At 50.1% G+C, this 18,268-nt stretch overlaps 2 protein-coding genes across 5 annotated transcripts in view; both read left to right on the top strand.

Annotated features, from left to right (window-relative positions):
* R3HDM2 (R3H domain containing 2) overlaps nt 1-2,824 on the top strand; it is a 99,926-nt gene extending 97,102 nt beyond the window's left edge. For all 4 annotated transcript variants that reach the window (XM_064734620.1, XM_064734621.1, XM_064734619.1 and 1 more), the window contains one exon: nt 2,197-2,824. In XM_064734620.1, coding sequence (XP_064590690.1) covers nt 2,197-2,561 — 365 coding nt within the window. In that variant the 3' untranslated portion in view covers nt 2,562-2,824. The remainder of the gene's footprint in view (nt 1-2,196) is intronic.
* Nucleotides 2,825-5,215: 2,391 nt separating this feature from the next.
* The window catches only part of LOC135459033 (SH3 and cysteine-rich domain-containing protein 3-like), a 21,497-nt gene continuing 8,444 nt past the window's right edge, over nt 5,216-18,268 (top strand). Inside the window, 6 exon segments of the mRNA XM_064734629.1 lie at nt 5,216-5,333; nt 8,226-8,292; nt 12,526-12,787; nt 12,876-12,973; nt 14,542-14,618; nt 17,041-17,130. Coding sequence (XP_064590699.1) covers nt 8,227-8,292; nt 12,526-12,787; nt 12,876-12,973; nt 14,542-14,618; nt 17,041-17,130 — 593 coding nt within the window. The 5' untranslated portion in view covers nt 5,216-5,333; nt 8,226.

Below are 18,268 nucleotides of genomic sequence, written 5' to 3'. Positions count from 1 at the left end.
TGCAGAGGGATTTGGGAACCACATCCCCTCCTGAAGGAAAACCAGAATTGTGGGCACAGGAAGGGATTGGAATGGGGCATTCCAGGGAGCAGGTAAGGGTGTTTTGGAGGGCTGAAAAGAATAACTGGATTAAAATAATAGATTGGATGGCTTAGAAGAATAGACTGGTGGTTTAAAAGAGTAGATTGGGTGGCTTAAAAGGATAAAATCCAGTTGGGGGCAGCTTGGCACTGCTCCTGTGCCCAGGTGGCTGTGGGAACACCCACATCTCCTCCTGAAGCAAAATCAGCATTGTGGGCACAGGAGGGGATTGGGATGGGGCATTCCAGGGTGCTTTGGAGGGGAAATTTCTGGCTTAAAAGAATAGATTGGGTGGTTTAAAAGAATAAATTCCTGCTGGGAGCAGCTTGGCAGGGTTCCTGTGCCCAGGAGAGGTGGCTGTGGGAGTGCCCACGTCTCCTCCTGAAGCAAAACCAGAATTGTGGGCACCCACAATGGAGTGGATTGGGGCATTCCAGGGAGCAGGTAGGGGTGATTTGGAGGGCTTAAAAGAGTAACTGGATTAAAATAATCGATTGTCTGGCTTAAAATAATAAATTGGGTGGTTTAAAAGAATAAATTCCTGCTGGGAGCAGCTTGGCAGTGTTCCTGTGCCCACATCTCCTGAAGAAAAACCAGAATTATGGGCACAGAAAGGGATTGGGATGGGGCATTCCAGTGTGCTTTGGACAGGAAGCTTCTGGCTTAAAAGAATAGATTGGGTGGTTTAAAATAATAAATTCCTGCTGGGGGCAGCCTGGCAGTGTTCCTGTGCCCAGGAGAATGGGAGTACCCACATCTCCTGAAGGAAAACCAGAATTATGGGCACAGAAAGGGATTGGGATGGGGCATTCCAGGGAGCAGGTAGGGGTAATTTGGAGGGGAAATTTCTGGCTTAGAAGAATAAATTGGGTGCCTTAAAAGAGTAGATTGGGTGGTTTAAAAGAATAAATTCCAGTTGGGGGCAACTTAGCAGGGTTCCTGTGCCCAGGAGAGGTGGCAGTGGGAGTACCCACATCTCCTGAAGGAAAACCAGCATTGTGGGCACAGGAGAGGATTGGGATGGGGCATTCCAGGGTGCTTTGGAGGGGAAATTTCTGGCTTAAAAGAATAAATTGAGTGATTTAAAAGAATAAGTTCCTGCTGGGGGCAGCTTGGCACTGCTCCTGTGCCCACATCTCCTGAAGCAAAACCAGAACTGTGGGCACAGGATTGGGATGGGGCATTCCAGGGAGCAGGTAGGGGTAATTTAGAGGGGAAATTTCTGGCTTAGAAGAATAAATTGGGTGCCTTAAAAGAATAGATTGGGTGGTTTAAAATAATAAATTCCTGCTGGGGGCAACTTGGCAGGGTTCCTGTGCCCAGGAGAGGTGGCTGTGGGAGTGCCCACATCTCTTGAAGCAAAATCAGAATTGTGGGCACAGGAAAGGATTGGGATGGGGCATTCCAGGGAGCAGGTAAGGGTGATTTGGAGGGCTTAAAAGAGTAACTGGATTAAAATAATCGATTGTCTGTCTTAAAAATAATAGATTGGGTAGCTTAAAAGAATAAATTCCAGCTGGGGGCAGCTTGGCACTGGTCCTGTGCCCACATCTCCTGAAGGAAAACCAGAATGATGGGCACAGAAAGGGATGGGGATGGGGCATTCCAGGGAGCAGGTAGGGGTAATTTAGAGGGGAAATTTCTGGCTTAGAAGAATAAATTGGGTGCCTTAAAAGAATAGATTGGATTGTTTAAAAGAAAAAATTCCAGTTGGGGGCAACTTGGCAGGGTTCCTGTGCCCAGGAGAGGTGGCTGTGGGAGTGCCCACATCTCTTGAAGCAAAATCAGAATTGTGGGCACAGGAAAGGATTGGGATGGGGCATTCCAGGGTGCTTTGGAGGGGAAATTTCTGGCTTAAAAGAATAGATTGGGTGATTTTAAAGGATAAATTCCTGCTGGGGGCAGCCTGGCAGGGTTCCTGTGCCCACATCTCCTGAAGGAAAACCAGAATGATGGGCACAGAAAGGGATTGGGATGGGGCATTCCAGGGAGCAGGTAAGGGTGCTTTGGAGGGCTTAAAAGAATAACTGGATTAAAAGAATCGATTGTGTGGCTGTAGATAATAGATGAGGTGTTTTGAAAGGTCGGATCTGACGCTCTGCCCGTGCCCCGCAGTGCTGGGCCGCGTGCTGGAGGTGACCGACCTGCCCGAGGGCATCACACGGACAGAGGCCGACAAGCTCTTCACGCAGCTCGCCATGGCCGGTGCCAAAATCCAGTGGCTCAAAGAGACTCAGGGGCGCCGCGGGGACGGGGGAGGCGGCGGGGACAACAACAGCAGCACCAGCGGCGGCGGGACTGCGGAGAACGGCAGGCACGGTGACCTCGCTGCCTTATACACCATCGTGGCCGTGTTCCCCAGCCCCCTGGCTGCCCAGAACGCCTCCCTGCGCCTCAACAACTCCCTGAGCCGCTTCAAACTGCGCGTGGCCAAAAAGAACTACGACCTGCGGGTGCTGGAGAGGGCGAGCTCCCAATAGAGCCCCGCGGTGGGCACTGCCCTGGGCATCCTCTGCTCCCGCCCTCCCTTCCTCTCGCCCTCCTTCCTTGATATATTTATATGAACATAATTAAGAGACGAGAAGTTGATTTTTTTTTTTTTGGTTTTTCTTTTGGTTTTTTTTTTAATTTTTTTTTTTTTTTGGAGTGACGCCCATGCCCGCCCCCCTTCTCCCTGTGTCTATGGTTTTTTGTTTAAGCACTGTGTTGGACCTCACATACAGGTGTTGATTGGTATGTTCACTGCACATTTTATTTAATCAAATTATTATTTTGCTGGGAGGGGAGGGAGGGGGTGAATTTTTTTTTTTTTTGGTCTTATTTTATTTGGGGGGGGTTGTTTTTAAATAAAAAAAAAGAAAAAGGAAGATTGTCCATCATTTGAATGTAAATTCCTGTTCTGTGTCAGGGTTGGGGGGCTCTGTGCTGCTTCAGTGGGGTGAGGGGACACGGGGATGATTCCAAAATGGGGATCAGAACATTTGGATTGGGGCTGGATTTCCCTGACAGATGTGGTATATAATATATATACACGTGTATATATACTATATACTATATACTATATATACATTATATACTATATATATTATATATATACACACATATATATTATATATGTATATATAACATATATGTGTGTGTACATATATATATATTATATAATGTACATATAATATATATATTATATGATATAATATATATGTATATCCAGCTGTGCAATTCCAGGGCAGGAATGAGCCCTGCCAGGAACCATCACATTCCTGCTGACCTGGAGCTGGCAGGGACAGGGATGATTCCAAAGTGGGGACCCAGGCTGGGATCAGAGCATTTGGGTTGAGGCTGACAGATGTTCATGGCCTCCCATCCAGCTGCCAGCCCCATCCAGATGTGCAATTCCAGGGCAGGAATGAGCCCTGCCAGGAACCATCACATTCCTGCTGGAGCTGGCAGGGGCAGGGACAGGATTTGGGGTGGCACAGCCAGAGCCCCTGGCAGCAGCAGGATGCCCCCAGAATTGCTGAGCACAGGTAAGAGCTGCCAGGAAAGGGGAGGCACCAACCCAGGATGGCTCCTTGGTGCCACCACCCTGGTGCCACCCCAGCCTGGCACCAGTGGGATCCTGTGGCAGTGGGAAGAGATGAGGATCTGACTCCGTGTTTCAGAAGGCTTGATTTATTATTACATACAATAATACTATAGATTTTATATATAGTATTATACTAGATATTATATATATATAGTATTAAATACTATATTATAATATATGCTGTAATATATACTATACTATAATATATACTGTATATAATATATAGTAATACTATATATTATATATAATAGTATAGAATATATACACACATATATATGTGTGTATATATATATATACGTTATATATATATATAACGTATATATTTGTGTACACATATATGTACATTATATACTATATATATTATATAGTATATATATTATATATACTATATAATATATAGTATATAGTATATACATATATATTATATATGTATATATATAATGTGTATATATATGTGTACATATAATATATACATATATGTACATTATATACTATATATATACTTATATACTATATACACATTATATATTATATATATTTTATATGTGGTATATAATATATATACACGTGTATATATACTATATACTATATACTATATAATATATACATATATGTACATTATATACTATATATTATATATATATACACATATATATATGTATATATAACATATGTGTGTATACATATATGTGCACATATATATATTATATAATGTACATATAATATATATATTATATGATATAATATATATGTATATAATAACACATATATATTACATTAAATCTATACAAAAATAATGGAAAAAATATTTCATTAGAAAGCTGACTAAAAATAGAAAAGGAAGAATGATAACATTTTGTGGCTCAGACAGAGTCTGACACAGCTGGGCTGTGATTGGCCATTAATTAAAAACAATCAACACAAGAACAATCACAGATGCACCTGTTGCATTCCACAGCAGCAGATAATCAATGTTTACATTTTGTTCCTGAGGCCTCCCAGCTTCTCAGGAGAAAAAATCCTAAGGAAAGGAATTTTTCAGAAAATTTTTCAGAAAATATCAGAGCTATGGGATCCCAGCTCCTGCCATGCCAGCAGGGTTTGGTGCCAGGTGTGCCAGGCATCCACCCCACACCAGACCCCACTGCTGCCCCTCTGCCCTGCAAACATCCAGTGCCCACATCCCTGAGTCTGGATCCTTTCTGTGCCCAACTCCTGGAACCCTTCGTGTGCCCAAATCCTTGAGCCTGGATCCTCTCTGTGCCCAACTCCTGGAACCCTTCATGTGCCCAAATCCCTGAGCCTGGATCCTCTCTGTGCCCAGCTCCTGGAACCCTTCATGTGCCCAAATCCTTGAGCCTGGATCCTTTCCTGGAGCCCTCCGTGTGCCCAAATCCCTGAGCCTGGATCCTCTCTGTGCCCAAATCCCTGAGCCCCGTCCGTGCCCGGTTCCCGGCCTGGGGGGGCCCCTGGCACGCCCAGCAACCACCAACGCAAATAGCCGGAGCCTCCTCCGCCCGCTGCCGCCCGGGTTCCAATTTCCCGGCGTCAGCCCCGGCCCGGCTCAGCTGTCGTCCCCCTGTGCCCTGTCACTCCTCCGGCCCCGGCCCCGAGCGCTCTGCGGCCCCGGCCCCGGCCCCGGCTCCTGGGGCTCCTTCAGCGCAGGGTGAGTGCCCCCCTTGTGCCCCCTCTGTGCCCCTCTGTGCCCCTGTGTGCCCCCCGTGTGCCCCCGTGCCCACCCTGGGCACCCGCCGGGGCTGCGGGGTCTCGGGGTGCCCCAATCCCGCTGTGCCCCAAGCGCCGTTCCCGTTGCTGCTTCCCGATGGTTTTCCGGGCTGGTTTTCCTGGCTGGTTTTTGGTTTTCCCGGGTGGTTTTCCTGCCTGGATTTCCTGACAGGTTTTCCTGATGGTTTTCCCGACTGGTTTCTTGACTGGTTTTCCTGGCTGGTTTTATTGATGGTTTTCCTAGTTGGTTTTCCCGACTGGTTTTCCTGTTTCATTTTTCCTGATGGTTTTCCCGGCTGGTTTTATTGATGGTTTTCCTGTTTCATTTTTCCTGATGGTTTTCCCAGCTAGTTTTCCTGGCTGGTTTTTTGTTTTCCTGACTGGTTTTCCTGTTTGGTTTTTGGTTTTCCTGTTGGTTTTCCTGACTGGTTTTCCTCAGTGGTGTTCCTGGCTTGTTTTTGGTTTTCCTGCCTGGTTCTCCTGTCTGGTTTTTCCTGATGGTTTTCCCAGCTGGTTTCTTGACTGGTTTTCCTGACTGGTTTTTTGTTTTCCTGACTGGTTTTATTGATGGTTTTCCTGCCTGATTGTCCTGGTGGTTTTCCCAGTTGGTTTTCCTGTTTGGTTTTTCCTGATGATTTTCCCGACTGCTTTTCCTGATGGTTTTCCTGTTTAGTTTTTCCAGACTGATTTTCCCAGCTAGTTTTCCTGGCTGGTTTTGGTTTTCCTGTTTGGCTTTTCCTGATGACTTTCCCACCTGGTTTTCCTGATGGTTTTCCCAGTTGGTTTTCCTGACTGGATTTCCTGTTTAGTTTTTCCTTATGGTTTTCCCAGCTAGTTTTCCTGACTGGTTTTTCATTTTCCCAGCTGGTTTTCCTGACTGGTTTTCCTGCATGGATTTCCTGACAGGTTTTCCTGATGGTTTTCCTGTTTGGTTTTTCCTGATGCTTTTCCTGACTGCTTTTCCCAGCTGGTTTTCCTCCCTGATTTTCCTGACAGGTTTTTGGTTTTCCTGGCTGGGTTTCCTGACTGGTTTTCCTGGCTGGTTTTTGGTTTTCCTGGATGGTTGTTCTGACTGGTTTTCCTCACTGTTTTTCCTGTTGCTTTCCCAGCTGCTTTTCCTTATTGGTTTTCCTGGCTGTTTTCTCACCTGGTTTTGTCACCTGGTTTTCCCGACTGGTTTTCCTGTCTTGTGTTCCAGAAGGTTTTCCCATCTGGTTTTCCCAGCTGGTTTTCCTGATGATTTCCTGACTGGTTTTCCCAGCTGGATTTCCCAACTCGTTTTTCTGATGGTTTTCCAGTTTGGTTTTTCCTGATGGTTTTCCCAGCTGGTTTTCCTGATGTTTTCCTGCCTGGGGTTGGTATCACCCAAACCAGGGAGCTCTGGGTGGCAGCGCTGCGGGCACGGCTGTCCCAGGTGGCACCGGGCTGGTTTGGGGGATGCTGGAGCAGCTCCTGCCCGGTGCCAGCCGGGTGATGCCCTCAGTGCCCCCTGTGCTCACTGAGGGGCCGAGGGTGGCACCGTTGGTGGTTTCACTTTGGGATGGAGATGCCCGGGCTAAGGTGGGCACCTGGGGTGGGCAGGGAGGTCCTCCAGCCCGGCCCTGGGGCTCAGGGATGCAGAACCAGCCTGAGAGGGGCTGCAGGACAGACAGAGGGTGTTTGTCCTGCTGTGAACCCGGGTTTGTCCTGGCAGAACCAACCCAGGCAGGAGCTGCAGGATGGGCAGTGGGAGTGAACCCGGGTTTGTCCTGGCAGAACCAGCTCTGTCCAGCAGGACAGATGGATGGTGTTTGTCCTGCTGTGAACCAGGGGTTCATCCTGGCAGAACCAGCCCTGGCAGGGGCAGGGGCTGTGGGATGGGCAGTGGGAGTGATCCAGGGATTTCCCCTGGCAGAACCAGCCCTGTCTGGGGCTGCAGGACAGACGGAGGGCGTCTGTCCTGCTGTGAACTCAGAGTTTGCCCTGGCAGAACCAGCCCTGGCTGGGGCAGGAGCTGCAGGATGGGCACTGGGAATGAACCCGGGTTTGTCCTGGCAGAACCAGCCCTGGTTGGGGATGTGGGATGGGCAGGGGGTGTCTGTCCTTCAATGAGCCCAGGGTTTGCCCTGGCAGAACAGGCCCAGGGCTGCAGGACAGACGGACGCTGTCTGTCCTGCAGTGAACCGGGTTTGTCCTGGCAGAACCAACCCAGGCAGGAGCTGCAGGATGGGCAGTGGGAGTGAACCCGGGTTTGTCCTGGCAGAACCAGCTCTGTCCAGCAGGACAGATGGATGCTGTCTGTCCTGCTGTGAACCAGGGGTTCATCCTGGCAGAACCAGCCCTGGCAGGGGCAGGGGCTGCAGGATGGGCAGTGGGATTGAACCCAGGCAGAACCAGCCCGGGCAGGGTCTGCAGGACACACGGAGGCTGTCTGTCCTGCTGTGAACCTGGGGTTCATCCTACCAAGGAGCTGCAGGACACACGGACGCTGTCTGTCCTTCAGTGAACCCAGGGTTCCCCCTGGCAGAACCAGCCCTGGCCAGGCCACAGGACACACGGACGCTGTCTGTCCTGCAATGAACTCAAGGTTCCCCCTGGCAGAACCAACCCTGGCCAGGGCAGAGGCTGTGGGATGGGCAGTGGGAATGAACCTGGCAGAACCAGCCCTGTCTGGGGCTGCAGGACACACGGACGCTGTCTGTCCTTCAGTGAATGCAGGGTTCCCCCTGTCAGAACCAGCCCCGTTGGGGCCGCAGGACACACGGACGCTGTCTGTCCCAGGGGAAGGGCTGGCACTGCCCACCCAGCAGGGTGGCACTGCCCATCCAGCGCCATCCCTGCTCTCCCCTGGCAGCATGACGGAGAAGGAGGTGCCAGAGCCGCCGGCCTCGCCCGCCGCAGGTGGCAAAGCCAAGAGCCGGGTAAGCGCTGCCCACGGGGCATTGGGTGGGTGGGCGATGTCCCCTCTCTGCCATCACCCTCCTGTGGGCTGTGGGGGGCACGGTGGGACCCAGATCCAGCTGGGCATGGGGCGGGCATTGCCCAGCTTGGCATTTTGTCTTGGTTTGGAAAGAGAGGAGTGTGCTAAGGAAGGCAGGAGCCTCCCCTGAAATGGAGAATGTGACCCCTCCCCACCCCTGCAATAGCAATAAATATATTTATATATTTATATATTTATATATTTATATATTTATATATTTATATATTTATATATTTATATATTAAATATTATTTAATATTTATATATATTTCTATATTAAATTTATTTATATATTTTATATATTTTATATATAATTTTATTTATAATTTATACATTAAATATTCTTTATATATTAAATAAATATATACATATTTAAATATATAAATATTTATTTTCATATTTATTTTTATATGTTTTATATATTTATTTATATTTATTTATATTTATTTATATTTATTTATATATTAAATAAATGTACTTATTTATATATTAAATAAATATATTTATTGCTATACATTTTAAATTAAGGGCCTCTCAGGCAAAAAATATAGGAGCAGTAAAATAACAGTTCTCTGATAGGGAAGAAAATAAAAGGATAAAATAAACAATGCAGTACACTAAAACAATACTGATATATCTGGGTAGGAATGTTTGAAATCTCAGATTGTATCCAGGTAGGAATGTTTGAAATCTCAGATTATATCCAGATAGGAATGATTTAAATCTCAGGTTGTATCCAGGTAGGAATGTTTGAAATCTCAGATTATATCCAGGTAGAAATGTTTGAAATCTCAGATTGTATCCGGGTAGGAATGTTTGAAATCTCAGATCGTATAGGAGGAATGTTTGAAATCTCAGATTGTATCCAGGTAGGAATGTTTGAAATCTCAGATTATATCCAGTAGGAATGTTTGAAATCTCAGATTGTATCCAGGCAGGAATGTGTGAAATCTCAGATTGTATCTGGGTAGGGATGTTTGAAATCTCAGATTGTATCCAGGTAGGAATATTTGAAATCTCGGATTGTATCCAGGTAGGAATGTTTGGCTCTCCTCCTGGGCTCAATCTCCAAGTCGGGAATGCTGCTCCTCTGTCACATCTCCAGGATGCTGATGTACAATGCAGTGACATCCAATAGCTGTTATCAGATGTCCCCCTAGAGGGAGGTGTGAATGTGGTCACTCAAAGAGAGATAAAGCAAACTGCCCACTTGACAAAGACAATCTGCCATACAGATGTAACTGAAAACACCTTGCATTGCAATCCTCAACATACAAACTACATACAACACATTTACAACACATTTACAATTGCTTCCCAATACCCATCACCTGTGTCAGACACTGAGCTTCCACTCTAAACCAACCCAAAAGTGCCAAAATCCCTGCAGAAAATGGAGAACAAGAAGAAGAAGGACAGGGCATGCCCACATTCCTCCATCTTGTCCCCATAAACCCCACACCAAAAATCCTAAAATCTCCATTTTCACTTTTTATACTACAAACTACATATATATATATATAACATATAACATATGTAAATATGTAAATATATTAATACATACATATATACATACATATATAAATACATATATAAATATATAAATACATACATATATGTAATATATGTAAATATAACATATTTACACTTAATTCCCAATACCCATCACCTGTGTCAGACACTGAGCTTCCACTCTAAACCAACCCAAAGTGGCACCATCACAGCAGAAGATGGAGGCCAAGAAATAAAAGGAGAAGGACAGGACATGCCCACATTCCTCCATTTTGCCTCCTGAACCCCCATTCTAAAAACCCCAAAATTCTACATTTTCACCCAGTGATTAATTCACTGTCATTCTACTCAAACTCTTGTGGCTTGTAACTCCTCACACAAAAAAAAGGAAGAAGAAGGAGAAGGAGAAAGACAGGACACACCCAAGTTCCTCCATCTTGTCCCCATAAACCCCAAACCAGAAATCCTAAAATCTCCATTTTCACTTTTTATACTACAAACTACTTATATATAACATATTTACAATTAATTCCCAATACCCATCACCTGTGTTAGACACTGAGCTTCTACTCTAAACCAACCCAAAAGTGCCAAAATTCCTGCAGAAAATGGAGAACAAGAAGAAGAAGGAGAAGGACAGGACCTGTCCAGATTCCTCCATCTTGTCCCCACACCAAAAATCCTAAAATTCTACATTTACACCCCTGTGATCATTTTATTATTATGTTATTTAATATAATATATTATTTCAGCTCCTCATACAAAGGCAGGGGCTGTGGGATGGGCAGGGTTTGGGCTGTGGGATGGGGTTTTTGAGATTTTTTGGGGTTTTTGGGGAGTTTTTTTGGGGTTTTTTGGGGTTTTTTTGGGGTTTGGTTCCATGTGGTTCTGTGGTTTCCCAGCTTTTCCTTGCGCTCTTTCCTGAGGTTTTTCTGGGTTTTTTTTTTGGTTTTTTTGGGTTTTTGTTGGGGTTTTAGGGGATTTTCTTGGGGGTTTTTTTTGGTTTTGTGGGGTTTTTTGGGGGGGAGGGGTTGTTGGGGTTTTTTGGCGGGTTTTGGTTTTTTGGGGGTTTTTTGAGGTTTTGGGGGTTTTGGGTTTTTTGGGTTTTGGGGGTTTTTTTTGTTTTTTTGTTTTATGGGGTTTTGGGGTGTTATGGGGTTTTTTGGGTTTTTGGTTTTTTAGGGTTTTTGGGGTGTTTTTTGTGGTTTTGGGGTGTTTTTTTGGAGGGGGTTGGGTTTTTGGGGGTTCTTTGGTTTTTTGGGGGGTTCTTTTATGTTTTTGGGTTTTTTGGCGGGGCTTTTGGGGTTTTTTGGGTTTTGGGGTTTTTTGGGGTTTTTTTTGGCTTTTTTTTGCGTTTTGGAGGTTTTATTGGGGTTTTTTGGGTTTTTGGTTTTTTAGGGGTTTTGGGGTGTTTTTTGTGGTTTTTGGGTGTTTTTTGGGGGGGTGGGTTTTTGGGGGTTCTTTGGGTTTTTTGGGGTTTCTTTTAGGTTTTTGGGTATTTTGGCGGGGCTTTTGGGATTTTTTGGGTTTTTTGGGGTTTTTTTTTGTTTTTTTGGGGTTTTATGGGGTTTTGGGGTGCTTTGGGTTTTTTTGGGTTTTTGGTTTTTTAGGGTTTTGGGGGGGGGTTTGTGGTTTTTGGGTATTTTTGGGGGGGGTTGGGGTTTTGGGGATTCTTTGGGTTTTTGGGGTTTCTTTTAGGTTTTGGGTTTTTTTGGCAGGGCTTTTGGGGTTTTTGGGTTTTTTGGGTTTTGGGGTTTTTTTTGGTTTTTTTGGGGTTTTATGGGGGTTTTGGGGTGTTATGGGGTTTTGGGTTTTTGGTTTTTTAGGGTTTTTGGGGTGTTTTTTGTGGTTTTTGGGTGTTTTTTTGGGGGGTTGGGTTTTTGGGGATTCTTTGGGTTTTTTGGGGTTTTTTTAGGTTTTGGGGTTTTTTGGCGGGGTTTTTTTGGGTTTTGGGGTTTTTTGTTTGTTTTTTTGGGGTTCTATGGGGTTTTTGGGGTGCTTTGGGGTTTTTTGGGATTTTGGTTTTTAGGGTTTTGGGCGGTTTTTTGTGGGTTTTTGGTGTTTTTTGGGAGGGGAGTTGGGTTTTTGGGGATTCTTTGGGGTTTTTGGGGGTTCTTTTAGGTTTTGGGGTTTTTTGGCGGGCTCTTGGGGTTTTTGGGTTTTGGGGTTTTATGGGGTTTTTGGGCTGTTATGGGTTTTTTGGGTTTTCTGTTTTTTAGGGTTTTGGGGGTTTTTTTGTGGTTTTTGGGTGTTTTTTTGGAGGGGGGGTTGGGTTTTTGGGGGGTTCTTTGGGTTTTTGGGTTTTTTTTAAGTTTTTTGGGTTTTTTGGGGTTTGGGGTTTTTTTTGGTTTTTTGGGGTTCTATGGGGTTTTGGGGTGTTATGGGGGTTTTTGGGTTTTGGGGGATTCTTTGGTTTTTTGGGGGTTCTTTTAGTTTTTTTGGTTTTTTGGCGGGACTTTTGGGGGTTTTTTTTGGGGGATTTTTTGGCTTTTTTTTTTTTTTGTTATTTTTTGCGTTTTGAAGGGGTTTTTTTGGGTTTTTTTTTAAGGTTTTTTGGCGAGGCTTTTGGGTTTTTTGGAGGTTTTTTTTGGTTTTTTTTTTGTTTTTTGGGCTTTTTTTTGTGTTTTTTTTCGCCACTCACCCTCCACCCCGTCCCGCCCAGCAGCTGCAGAAGCTGAAGGGAATTTTCCAGCGCAAAGCCAAAGAGGAGGCGGCGCAGGAGGCGCAGCCCAACGGGGAACTGCTGAGCCCCTCGGGGGGACCCCTCTTCTACATCTACGAGGATGAGGAGGACGAGGAGGAGGAGGAGGAGCCGGAGCCGCCGCCGGAGCCGGAGAAGCTGATCAACGACAAACCGCACAAATTCAAAGACCATTTCTTCAAAAAACCCAAATTCTGCGATGTTTGCGCCCGCATGATCGTCCGTGAGTGCCGCGGGGGGGGCGGGGCTCTGTCGCGACATTGTCGCGAGCGCGGGGTCGCCGTTGTCACCTCCCCTGTGCTCCCCCCCAGTGAACAACAAGTTCGGGCTGCGGTGCAAGAACTGCAAAACCAACATCCACCAGCACTGCCAGGGCTACGTGGAGATGCAGCGCTGCTTCGGCAAGATCGTGAGTGCCAACCGTGCCCCTGGCAGTGCCAACCTGGGCCCGAACGGGCACCCCTGGCAGTGCCAACCTCGGTCCCGAACGGGCACCCCTGGCAGTGCCAACCCTGCCCCTGGCAGTGCCAACCTCGGCCCCAATGGGCACCCCTGGCAGTGCCAACCCTGCCCCGATGGGCACCCCTGGCAGTGCCAACCTCGCTCCCGAACGGGCACCCCTGGCAGTGCCAACCCTGCCCCCATGGGCACCCCTGGCAGTGCCAACCTCGGCCCCATGGGCACCCCTGGCAGTGCCAACCTGGGCCCGAACGGGCACCCCTGGCAGTGCCAACCTGCCCGATGGGCACCCCTGGCAGTGCCAACCCTGCCCCGATGGGCACCCCTGGCAGTGCCATCCCTGCCCCGATTGGGCACCCCTGGCAGTGCCAACCTCGGCTCCAATGGGCACCCCTGGCAGTGCCAACCCTGCCCCGATGGGCGCCCCTGGCAGTGCCAACCTGGGCCCGATGGGCGCCCCTGGCAGTGCCAACCTCGGCTCCAATGGGCGCCCCTGGCAGTGCCAACCTCGGCTCCAATGGGCACCCCTGGCAGTGCCAACCTGGGCCCCAAACGGGCACCCCTGGCAGTGCCAACCCTGCCCCGATGGGCACCCCTGGCAGTGCCAACCTCGGTCCCGAACAGGCACCCCTGGCAGTGCCATCCATGCCCCAATGGGCACCCCTGGCAGTGCCAACCTGAGCCCCAAACGGGCACCCCTGGCAGTGTCAGGCTGGTCCCGATGGGCGCCCCTGGCAGTGCCATCCCTGCCCCGATGGGCACCCCTGGCAGTGCCAACCCTGCCCCGATGGGCAGCCCTGGCAGTGCCAACCTCGGCCCGATGGGCACCCCTGGCAGTGCCAACCTGGGCCCCAAACAGGCACCCTTGGCAGTGTCAGGCTGGTCCCGATGGGCACCCCTGGCAGTGCCAACCCCGGACCCGCAATGGGCACCCCTGGCAGTGCCAACCTGGGCCCCGATTGGGCACCCCTGGCAGTGCCAACCCGGCCCCGAACGGGCACCCCTGGCAGTGCCAGCCTGGTCCCGATGGGCACCCCTGGCAGTGCCAACCCTGCCCCGATGGGCGCCCCTGGCAGTGCCAACCTCGGTCCAGATGGGCACCCCTGGCAGTGCCAACCTGGGCCCGATGGGCACCCCTGGCAGTGCCAACCCCTGGCCCCCAAAATGGGCACCCCTGGCAGTGCCAATCCCTGGCCCCCAAAATGGGCACTCCTGGCAGTGCCAACGTCAGTCACCGTGGGCACAATGCAGGTGCCACCATCCTCGGGCATTTCCTGTCTCTGGCAGGGCCCCCCATCCCCTTTTGGGGTCCCCTCAGCTCTGCCAGGTGGCTCTGAGGGTGCCCAAGGCCGTGACCCCCCCCAAACCGGGCACCCCCGGGCACCCCGGTGGGCACAGCGCCGGTGCCGCCGCCCCTGGGCGTGCCCTGCCCGTGGGGGCGCCCCCGTTCCCGTTTGGGCCCCCCCGAACTCCCCCGGTGCCTTTGGGGGTCCCTGACTCGCCCCCCCCCCCCCGCAGCCGCCCGGGTTCCGCCGCGCCTACAGCTCCCCCCTGTACAGCGAGCGGCAGCTGGGGGGCGCCCGCGAGCTCGGTGAGTGCGCGGAGCTGGCACCTGTGTGTCACTGTGTGTCACCGTGTCACTGTGTCACCTGTGTGTCACCTGTGTGTCACCTGTGTCACCTGTCACCCTGTGTCACCGTCACCGTGTCACTGTGTCACCTGTGTGTCACCTGTGTCACTGTGTCACTGTGTCACTGTGTGTCACCTGTGTGTGTCACCTGTGTCACTGTGTCACCTGTCACCCTGTGTCACCTGTCACTGTGTCACTGTGTCACCCATCACCATTGTCACCTGTGTCACTGTGTCACCTGTGTGTCACCTGTGTCACCTGTCACTGTGTCACTGTGTCACCTGTGTCACCTGTCACGGCGGCACTGTGTCACCTGTCACCTGTGTCTCACTGTGTCACTGTGTCATCCATCACCTGTGTCACCAGTGTGTCATCTGTCACCCGTGTCACCCGTATCACTGTGTCACCTTTATCTGTGTCACCTGTGTCACCTGTGTGTCACCATTGTCACCGTGTCACTGTGTCACCTGTGATCTGTGTGTCACCTGCCACCATTGTCACCATTGTCACCCATGTCACCATTGTCATCTGTGCCACTGTGTCACCTTTGTTATCTGTGTCACCTGTGTCACCTGTGTTGCCCGTGTCACCTGTCACCATTGTCACCTCTGTCACTGTGTCACCTCCCTGGTGGTGTCACAACCCCCCCCGAGCCCCCTCAATCCCCCAACACGAGCCCCCCAAAAACCCCAAAATCCCCCCCGAGCCCCTCAGACCCCCGAGCCCCCCAATACCCCCCCAAATCCCTCAATAACACCCAAACACCCCAATAACCCCCAAAATCCCCCATAACCCCCTGAGCCCCCAAAACCCCCCCAAACCCCCTTCAGCCCTCCCAAACCCTTCCCGAGCCCCCCAATACCCCCCAAATCCCTGAATAACCCCCCAAAATCCCCTCTGACCCCCCCTGAGCCCCCAAAATCCCCTCTGACCCCCCCGAGCCCCCGTGAGTTTCCCTGACCCCCCCCGAGCTCCCCCAGTAACCCCCCAAATCCCTCAATAACCCCCAAACACCCAATAACCCCCCAATATTCCCCAATAACCCCCAAAATCCCCCCATAACCCCCCTGAGCACCCCAAACCCCCTGACCCCCCAAACCCCCAATATTCTCCAATAACCGCCCTGGACCCCCGACACCCCCCAACTCCCCCGAGCACCCCCAAACCCCTTCAGCCCTCCCAAACCCCTCCCGAGCCCCCCCAATACCCCCCAAATCCCTCAATAACCCCCAAACACCCCAATAAACCTCTCAAAACCTCCCAATAATCCCCAATAACCCCCAAAATCCCCCCATAACCCCCTGAGCACCCCCAAACCCTCCGGAGCCCCCCAATACCCCCCAAATCCCCCAATATTCCCCAATAACCCCCAAAATCCCCCCATAACCCCCCTGAGCCCCCCATAACCCCCTCAAACCCCCTTCATCCCTCCCAAACCCCTCCGGAGCCCACCCAATACCCCCCAAATCCCTCAATAACCCCCCAAAATCCCCCCGAGCCCCTCAGACCCCCCCTGAGCCCCCAATACCCCCCCAAACCCTCAATAACCCCCAAACACCCAATAAACCTTCAAAACCCCCCACTAATCCCAAATAACCCCAAAATCCCCCATAACCCCCCTGAGCCCCCCCAAACCCCCCTGACCCCCCAAACCCCTTCATCCCTCCCAAACCCCTCTGGAGCCCCCAATACCCCCCAAATCCCTCAATAACCCCCAAAATCCCCAAGCTCCTCAATGCCCCAATATTCCCCAATAACCCCCCAAAAAACCCCAAAATCCCCCCCGAGCTCCTCAGACCCCCCCTGAGCCCCCCAAGCCCCCCCAAACCCCCCCAAATCCCTCAATAACCCCCGAACATGCCAATAAACCTCTCAAAATCCCCAATAACCCTAAAATCCCCCCATAACCCCCCAATATTCTCCAATAACCCCAAAATCCCCAAAATCCCCCCCGAGCCCCTCAGACCCCCCTGAGCCCCCAAGCCCCCCCAAACCCCCCAAATCCCTCAATAACCCCCAAAATCCCCCCTGACCCTCCCTGAGCCCCCGAAATCCCCCCTGAGCCCCCGTGAGTTTCCTGACCCCCCCGAGCTCCCCCAATAAACCCCCCAAACCCCTCAATACCCCCCCAAACACCCCAATAACCCCAAAATCCCCTATAACCCCCCTGAGCACCCCCAAACCCCCTGAGCCCCCCATAGCCCCCCCAAACCCCCTTCAGCCCTCCCAAACCCCTCCGGAGCCCACCCAATACCCCCCAAATCCCTCAATAACCCCCCAAAATCCCCCCATAACCCCCTGAACCCCCAAAACCCCCCCAAAACCCCCCAAAATCCCCCCTGTGCCCCCAAAATCCCCCAAACCCCCCCAAACCCCCCGGCCCGCAGGCAGCGGCTCCGACCCGTGTTCGAGACGCTGCGCACCGGGGTCATCATGGCCAACAGGGAGCGCAAGAAGGGCCAGGAGGACAAGAAAAACGTGAGTGGGGGCGGGGGAGCGCCCCAAAATCACCCAAATAACCCCAAAAAAACACCCCAAATAACCCCAAAACCACCCAAATAAATAACCCCAAAACCACCCCAATAACCCCAAAATCACCCCAATAACCCCAAATAAATAACCCCAAAAACCACCCAATAACCCCAAAAACACCCAAATAAATAACCCCAAATCACCCCAATAACCCCAAAAAAATAACCCCAAAATAATCCAATAACCCCAAATCACCCAATAACCCCAAAATCACCCAAATAACCCCAAAACCACCCCAATAACCCCAAAAACACCCAAATAAATAACCCCAAATCACCCCAATAACCCCAAAAACCACCCAAATAAATAACCCCAAAATCACCCCAATAACCCCAAAATCATCCAATAACCCCAAAATCACCCAAATAACCCCCCCAAGGGCCTCAATAATCCCCAATAATCCCCCAAATCCTCCAATAAACCCCCCTAAAATTCCAAAATAAACCCTCAAGCCCCTAAAAAACCCTCTAAACCCCCCAATAACCCCCTGAATAACTCCCAGTAACTCCCCAATAACCCCCAAATCCCCCAAAACTCCCCAAAAACCCCCCCAAAATCCCCCTAAATCCCCCCAAAACTCCCCAATAACCCCCCCAAACCCCTTAATAACCCCCCAAATTCCCCAATATCCCCCCAAAATTCCCCAATAACCCCCCCAAACCCCCCAATATCCCCCAAATTCTCTCAATAACCCCCAATAACTCCCCAATAATCCTCCCAAAAATCCCCCAATAACCCCAAGTCACCGAGTAACCCCCCAAAATCCCCAATAACCCCCCAAAGCCCCCAAAATCTCCCCAAAATCCCCCATAACTCTGCAATAACCCCACCAAAATCCCCCTAAATCGCCCAATATCCCCCCAAAATCCCCAAAAACTCCTCAATAACCCCCCAAATTCCCCAATATCCCACAAATTTCCCCAATAACTCCCCCAAAGCCCCCAAAATCCCCCCCAAAACCCCCAAAAACGCCAATAAACCCCCAAACACCCCAATACCGCCCCCCAGACCCCCCAATAACTCTGCAATAACCCCCCAAAATCCCCCAATATCCCCCCAAAACTCCTCAATAACCCCTCCAAA

The sequence above is a fragment of the Zonotrichia leucophrys genome, chromosome 29 (genome assembly GCF_028769735.1).
Source record: "Zonotrichia leucophrys gambelii isolate GWCS_2022_RI chromosome 29, RI_Zleu_2.0, whole genome shotgun sequence".
Lineage (NCBI taxonomy): Eukaryota > Metazoa > Chordata > Aves > Passeriformes > Passerellidae > Zonotrichia > Zonotrichia leucophrys.
This window is presented reverse-complemented; position numbering and strand designations above follow the sequence as displayed.